The following is an 8,607-nucleotide window of genomic DNA, read 5'->3' on the forward strand; positions in this document are numbered from 1 at the left end:
TTTTGTTAACAGAACAGGCAGGAAAGCTCTGCACCAAATGTACATCCATTAAGTGACTGAATTTTTAAAAGAAATTGTTTGGAATACACATGATACCAATTAAAGAGTTATGAGATCTTCTAATTCCTCAGACATCTGAACAGGATAAGGCCAGATTTTCAGTTTTCCTGTAGCAGATACCAAGTGACAACATGATGCTACCAAATGACATTTTAAACCCACGCTTTAAGCGCGGTAAGTTAGAGATGTAGGACAAAGGGGACTCAAGGCCCCAAGAAGACAAACCTTTAAACTAGGATTAACCTCTAGCAGCTCTAAATATTCAATATCATATTTGTTGATTTTCACTAGGCATTATAGTAGCGTTACTGTTTCCTAAAGACCTTATGTCATAATATTTACCTTTCATAGCTCTGTATCTCACTCCTTCCTGCCCCAGGAACGATAGATGTGTATTTTGTTTTTGATATTAAAACATGAATTTTAAATGAGAGTGGACAGGGAGAAGCTTGTGTTTTCCTTATTACCGAGATGATTTTTAGTAGGGCTGCTTCTGCTCCTCCAACTGAAAACTGCATTGTGGAAATGAGTGTCTGTTTCCATACACACTGTGTAGAAACCCTTATTTCCTCCCTGCCAAAGAGAATCTCTAGTGTAATAGTCAAAGCTGGCCATCAGTTCTTGAGTGGAAAAAGTGACTAAAGTCCATTTTGTCTGCTGTAGTTGAAGTCGGGCTCCTCAATCTCAGTTTCTGTTATGTCTGAGATTTTGGAGTGTGTCCTTCCTATTTCTTCCAGGGCACAGGCTAGGGAGTCGAGGTCGCCATCGTGTTGATGTCGGGCTTCCCAGAGGTCCAGAATGACGGCAGATGGACTGCTTTGTGTAGCAAAATAGGAGAGGTTCCTAAAAGGAGGGGAGAAAAAGGTGAAACAAAAAGGATGAGGAACAGTGTATACTGTAGCTGCCATGAATGTGAAAGTGCCCTCTGTCGTGCCTAGCGCTGGAGATGCGCTTAAAAAAACCAAAAAACCCTCAGCAAGACCTAGATGAGCTGAGCTGAGGGAACCTTCAAGAGGACGCGCACTGGTGCGTTTACTCTTCAAATGTCACTTGCCCACTTTTGCAGGAGAACGAACAGGGGACTTGTACACAAATGCTGGCCAGCAGTACTATCCTAGTTAATTTAGAAATCAAGTCAGTTCTGGAAAGCATCATTAGTAAACTTAGCAAGTATTTGTCAGGGAGAGGAATGATATGACTTAAATTGATGCTTGTGATTATGAGAAGATATGACATCTTTTAATTTGTAAATTTATATTTTATTAATGTGTGGGTTTTAGGACTTTGCAGGGGTGATATTTGCAAAGAAATTGGTAAAACAAAGTGTTCACCTTAAACACATTACCCTGTAAGTCATTCTACTTATGTGCTTTGGACTTGATCAAATAAATATATTAACTTCAAATTCACAAGCGTAAATGTTATTTATAGCATTTGTATTATACATATCTATAAATACAGGCAGAAACAGATAAGCCTGTAGCACAGAAAAGAAAATCTGGAATTGAATGCTATTGTTTGTTTTTTTAAACCAACTCCAAGGTAATTAAATATCTCCTACTGACCATTTTTGGACTTTTACTCATCAGTAAAAAAACAGGCAGATACCTTTTTTTTTTTCTTCCTGAAGCTTTGCTGATTACCTTTCCTTGGTATATCCATCTCTAGTGGTGATCAAAAGTTAACGTGCAGTGAACAGTTTGTGTGTATGTGTAGTACAATTCCAGCTTTGAAGAAGTTCCTTGTAGCAACGATAGGAATAGTTTCAGTGCATTGAAAGAACCGATCGTTGAGGAACTAAAGCCAGGCGGTTACTCTTGTCAAGGAACACCTTGACTTCAACAGAACCACTAGGATGGCAGTGGCCTATATGTTGAAATAGATGGGGGAAATATTATGACAACACTAATGGATTACGCTGTACAGCAGATATGGGGAAATCTATGAGGTCAAGTATTTATACTCTACCGTCTGGTTTTATAACTACCTTTTGGGTTGCTGAAACTGCTCAACAACTTCCTTTTTCTATCTATGAATTTGATTTTATAAAAATGGGTATTGCAAAGACCCTACGAGGTGTCTCCAACACAGAATCAAAAGTTAAAGGGCTGTCACAAATTTGGTCTTGCACAAGGCAGTGTAATCTCCTTGGTACACTGTCCCTCGGTTTCCTGAGAAAGAGAAATCTCCTCCAGCTTCCTCGATGCATGAGGAACGGCAACCAGGGGAGATTAAAGTGCCTGACAGTAGGTAGTAAATGCTGGTAAGTTAAGCAGAATTTTCTGACTCTCTCACTGCTGCAAGACTATAAATTACTTTTTACTTTGGTTCAGATGTGGTTTATTGAGATTCCCATGTAAAGCAACAAGTCAATGAAAAGTTACTTTGCTTCATTTAAGTATTCATCTACCCTCTTGGGAACATATTTATAGCGTTTGTGGCAATCAGAAAATATTTCTGTGAGTGAACTGCCTCCACCAATTTAATTTAGCCAAACAAAAAAAGTAAAGTAGTAAATTAGTTTTTACAGCATCTTTCAGTTTTAATAATCATATTATTACTCCTAACAGTAGAGCATGACTTTCTTTTTTAAATATGCCTTTTCCTTAAAAAAAAAAAAATAAATCTGCAAAACGTGCAATTAATTTTGGAATACAGAATACATAGATAGAAGCCAAGACAACAGGCCATATGATTTTTTTTTGAGAGAACATGCAACCTCCCAAGTCCTTTAAACCACTGCTTTCATAGTACACAACACCAGCGCCAAAATCCTTCTACAGGTGTGTGCTTTACCAACACTCCACTCTTGTGGGTATACAAAGAAAAGGTCCAGTCCAGAACAAAGCAGCTGGCCTTGGAAGCAAACACCAGGTAGGACAGGGCACAGGGGTTTATTCAGAGGAGAAAGCAGTTCCTGTTTTCAGCAGCTAATCATATATAAAAGAATGTATGAACTACAGCTTATCCTTGAGAGTAAGTATGTTAATTCCTAGGCACACATCTTCAATAGCCGCAAAAAACCAAAAACCACCATAACAGCAGCAAACGATTCCCATTGCCTACGTAAATGTTCACCTTTCAAAATCGCCTTCCATTACCTGTTAATGCTGTTTTTTTGTGCTAACATCTGCCAGTCCTTCCCTTTGGCGTTGGGTGTGTCAAACGTTGCACAGATTCGTTGTCTAATAGAGTAGGGGATTTTGAATGCTTTCGGACCCATCTGTGCAGGGAAGTTGCTGTCATCATGTGCAAAGAAAGTGATGGTTTCTCTTTCGTTCTACAGAGAATACAGAAGCAAAGCAGTTAGTTAGGGCATCAGGCTTTCTGCCTGCCTTGGGCCTGTACGTGGCTCTCTTCAGCACAGGGAGGGAGGAACACCAGGAGTCCTACCACATACTCCTGTTCAGAAATGGGGACCTCAGACCAGATTTCTGCACGGCCTCTTCAGAATGAGAATAGCTGTGAGCGCAGACAGTTCTGTACTCTTTTTTTTCCCTGCCGCCTTATGCAGGGATCTATCTGCAGTGAGCCTGTCCACGTAAACCTATTGGCGTATCAAGTCTGCTTTTGACAACAGAAAATTAAATAGCTAAGAGGTATTTTTCTGATTTGCCAAGGAACTTCTAGAACATCACAAGCACTTATGTGTAAAACCATTTCAAATAGCTTAATTTCCTTCCACGTTTCCTCTTTTTTGATTATTTTTCTGTTACAGATGAAGTCCAATAGAGCAGTGATTCGCAGATGGAATGCCACAAAAGCACATGGGTTTCTAAATGTTTAACTGCTTAGGCCTAAAATATGGACACACAAATCTCTCATTTGTGATTTTTTTTAAAAACACCTAAATTCTGTGAAAGTACCTCAGTTCTTCCATATTAAAAATCTCTTTGGAATCCAGGTCCTTTTGTAGATCTGGCCCATTCTTTTCCTATGAAATTATACCAGCCTTGTGTAATAGAGTCACATTTCCATGTATTACTCGTTTCACTGCAATGCAGCATAAATATTAAACAACAATGATGCTATATTCTCTTCATATAACATTTATGACACATCCCAAAAGTCATCCATGCAAAGCAATAGTGGTGCTGTAGATATATCGCATGGTCTGACTGTTTAAATTAAATATGCAGAACAACAGTAGATTTTCATACCCTGCACATGTGAGATAAGCTACTGCGACCTGGTTAGTTCAGAGAATTGTAAAGCAATGAGCAATTCAAGTATTCAGTTGTTATTTATAAATTTATTTTAGAGTCAAATTATCCTCACTCTTCAATCACTTTTTGAGATAAGCATGACAAAGCCTTCCATACTAGCAAATCCATTTGAAGTCAGAATTGTAACATGCTCTGGGGGACTTGTGGACAGATAGGTCCCTTTAAAAAAAAAAAAAAAGGAAAAAAAAAAGGCGGCAGCAGCAACATTGTATTGAGAGGTACATAAAATGACAGAAGTTTTTATGAAATAACAATAAAGAACTGGAAAAATGCTTGGCTGTATTCTGAAAATGTTTTTATACAGAATGATGTTTGTGGCTTTCTTCTTTAGTTGCTGCATTCTCTGCTCAGTGCATTTAGCAACGGGCATATATCTTTAATCCAGAAGTACTTATCTGGATTAATCAACATACATGCTCAATAATATCAAAAAAGCAGCTGAAGTTTCCATTGCTGTAGGACATCACCAGCTTGCTCGACTACGTGTTTGATTTCTTTTACCTGCGAGCAAAGCTACAGTCCTTGCAAGACATGTGGCGTATACAAAAATGCTTTAATAAGTGAATAGTCAGTGGCCTAACAGCATACCGGCAATCCATCTGTTTTCAACTCGCAGGGCTCTGCAAACTATTAAAAAACTTCTTGCGAGAAAACTATTACCGCCAACTCAAATATAAATTATTTTTAGCTCTGTAGAATCTCTTTGCTTTGATTTCTGCCAGAAATGGAATCTGTAAGGTTTTATGTACTTGTCACAGTTTTGGACAGGGCGTAAGAAGCTGCACAGAGATAGAAATGACAAAAACGTGGAGAGATCGTGTCTCATACTGCGCAGCAACTTAACAAAACAAAAAGGAGAGAGGACACTTCACCTCTAGAATGGATGTCTGGATCTGTAGGATTTGCTCGTGACCCTTGACTTGTCGGACGCAGATCTTGCAGGAGAGCTGTGTAGTTGCGGGAGTGTAGCGCTCCAGGGAAAAGGCACAGTGCAGCGGCTTCTGGCTGCTGCACCACACGCGAGAGAACGGGACCTCCTGCGAGGGAAACGTATCCCCCAGGAGCAGGGAAGCAGGTGTGAGAAGAGAGAGAGAAGTTATGACAACCACAAAATAGGGAAAAAAAAACACGTTATTTTTCTCTGCAGTTGCATTTTTACTAACAAACACCCCTGCAAACTCAAAGTAGGACAAAACCAATAAATTGACGGTTCCATTGATAAATACTAAGATGTCATTTTTACCGAAAGCTTAGATTTCATTCAGTGACCCAGATGATGAGAGACTCTCATCTAAAATGAAACTTAAGAAAGACGCCCTTCACTTACTCCTCCTAGGCAGGGATCGGACTCTTACTCTAATCTGCGTCTCCTTGCCCTTGCCTCATACTACAGAATCCAAGAAAAAGGCACTTCCACATCAGCAACTGTACTTCCTCTGTAAATCAATGCAGCACAGAGCATGACAGCATATCTTACTATATCTATGTTCCATCTGAATTTAAAAACACCCCGCATGGGTAGTCACCTGCAGCCCACTGCCCATCATTGGTCAGTCCCAGGTTACTTCTTAGTTTCATCCTGTTATATTCTGTGACTGCTTTCAGGGACTCCTCTACTTCAGTCAGGGACCGTTTATGGGATCAATGCCCTCATGAAATGCTATATAGACAACTGCAGCAATTAATCATCAGAGATCTCTGGCATCTCTGGTTGCTTTGGGTTCCTAAAAATGTACGGAAATAGAAGATGTACGTAGGGGGCAGCTAACTTCTGTTTTGTGATTACTTTGTCAATACCAAAGTTCTCTTACTGGTCTCCTCATGCTTTCAGAACACCTGGTGGGTTTTTTATTTCCAAACTAACATCAGCTTTAAACCCACTATGGCGTTCTACATTGTAGCCGCGAAAGCATGTAAATAGTAGAAACAATTAAACCAAACATGTTCTCTATTAATTTCCAAATATTGGAAAGTACTGTAGAATTGGCAACCTGGAAAACAACATAAAAGGGAAAAAAAGACTGATATTAATATTTCATTCTATTATATCTTAGCATTCATCCATAGGATTATGGGACAGCATTAAACAGCTTCCATGAGTAATTATTCTAATATGAGAAAACCACTTTAAAGATTTTTACATTAGTTTTTCTAGGGGAGGATTATGAATTTTCAGATTACTCTGTCCCTTTTTCATGCACTATTTTTAAATTTTAGAATTGATTTGAATGGCATGTGAAGCTGACCCTTCAAAGAAAATACAGTAATTACTCTATGCAAATTTAATCTGGGCACGCATTCTGCTTGCATTTTTCAGAGCTTTATAAAGGGTTAATAAATGACACAGACAAGGACATAAAATGTGCTGCCTATAAGCAGCTATAATTCCTTCAGTATTTAATACTGATAGTTATCACCGAGTGACCTACCAACTAGTCGCTTGTCATAAGTAGCTGTTTAAATCAAGCAAACCATGCACTTAACTCCTATGATCAGTTTATATATGGAAGCTCACCTAAGAGCTTACAGCTCAGAAAACGTGCGGTTCTTCATTCTTGCCTTCCTACAAGCAATTTTTATTGGACTTAGGTTGGGATCTCTCCTATGTCCCCGAAGAAATTAGGTACGCCCTGGTAATCCGAGAATGCACAGCTCCAAAGATCAGCCTCACCCTATAAAGTACAGTCAAGACTCAACTAAGGAGAATATCATTGTACTCATGGCTGCTGTGCAGTTTACTGCTGCTTGAGAGTGTCTCAGGCTATCTGTAACGCTGCACTAAGCGATAGCGATAAGCTCTGCGTTTAGATCCTGAGTTGGTAGCAGTAGCAAGATACCAACAGCAATAAAGAAAACATTAGCAAAATATTAGAAGTGGAGCAACCGTAATTAGATTTTTCCAGAGTAATCATCTCTGCTTTCATTCAGAGTGGAAGAATCACTCGGCTGAAAAGAATTATATGAAACATAATACAGGGGGGCAAAGCATGGTGGAATGATGAGCGTTTAAAGTATTCCAGAAATGCTTTCAGTTTTATTCTCCCTTTATAATTAAGTTCCTAGCAGACAGAGGGAATGTAAATCATCTCACAGCTACAGACAGACACTGGATCCTCCAAGAGACACAAGATGCTAGGAAGACAGTTGCTTTTAACCCCCAAAGGTGCCTGTCTGGCTTCTTAACATGCTTGCCAGCCTCTTCCTGCCCTAACACCCAACCGGTTTTTAAGGGTTCCCCCTAGTTACTTGTGAACGTGGTGGGAAGGATGCCAAGCACTCAGCATCTGCTCCTGCAGGATGGCCAGGACAAACAAATGCACTTAGCATAGTCTGGAGAAATTCTGACTACCACCTGCCATTAACTGCTTTTCTGCCACAGCGTTACGTGATGATTTATTCATCTGTTCAAGCCTTGAAGCAGGATCTTTACTTATCTGAGAAATCATTAACATAAACTTTTCCTCGTCGTACTACCTGCTCATGGTTTCGTTTGGTGGACCAAATAGACAATTATGGAATAGGCTCTTTTCAGTTGCTCTTGACAACCAGAACAGCCAGCTTGTTTTTGAAGTGTGGTACGTAGGAAAGAAAACAAGCAAACACTGGAAGAAACTCCACATGAAGAAAGAGATTCTTTTACATATAAAGAGGCTGGAACCAAATCAGAGCTGTCAACAGAGTTGGGACATTTCACAAAGCATTCCACCGGGAGGGAAATACAAAGCCAGTGTAAGTTGTTCTGCAGTTTGTTAGAAACAATTACTGTGTTTCTCAGCTGCCCAAGTCATCCAAACTATACTCAGTTATAAAATGTACATATTTATTTGGCTTCAGTAGCAGCACTCTGTCAGACCATTCTGTCCGCAGAGGTTTTGCACGTGCTGCTTTTTAACCCTGAGTGGCTGCGGAGAGAATGGGTAATGGGCCGCTGTCACCAAAATCTTCAGCAGGTCTGCCATTCCACGCCTGCCTTAAAGCGAGCCCGGCACACAAGCATTCTTCTGCGGGTTATGGCTCCCTCATCTGTCTTTTTATTTTTTGTTTTTATCTTGCAGCAATAAATTTAATAGCTACTTTGGACTGTGCCACTTACTTGCATTAGATTCAGCAAAGTGAGGTCCTTGCAACACGTGAAGATTAATATAGAGAAATTTGCATTGGCTATCACGCCTTGTTTTAACAGCACCCTGCAGTTCCGTTTTGATTGAAAGCTCTAGACTATTACTTGCCAATGGAGAACAAAAATACCTAAGCTTAATATACCATAAGCAATATATTTATTCACAGAAGTTGTACGCAGCGTTAAGAAAAGTGCTGAACC

The 8,607-nt window shown here is 39.7% G+C and overlaps 1 protein-coding gene across 1 annotated transcript in view; it reads right to left on the reverse strand.

The window, feature by feature from the left end:
- Positions 1-361: 361 nt before the first annotated feature.
- Positions 362-8,607, reverse strand: part of UNC5D (unc-5 homolog D (C. elegans)) — a gene marked incomplete at its 5' end in the record, with an annotated part of 47,737 nt that continues 39,491 nt past the window's right edge. Inside the window, 3 exons of the mRNA XM_009710464.1 lie at positions 362-903; positions 3,162-3,340; positions 5,159-5,323. Coding sequence (XP_009708766.1) covers positions 699-903; positions 3,162-3,340; positions 5,159-5,323 — 549 coding nt within the window. The remainder of the gene's footprint in view (positions 904-3,161; positions 3,341-5,158; positions 5,324-8,607) is intronic.

This window comes from Cariama cristata, unplaced genomic scaffold (assembly GCF_000690535.1).
Source record: "Cariama cristata isolate BGI_N322 unplaced genomic scaffold, ASM69053v1 scaffold25241, whole genome shotgun sequence".
Lineage (NCBI taxonomy): Eukaryota > Metazoa > Chordata > Aves > Cariamiformes > Cariamidae > Cariama > Cariama cristata.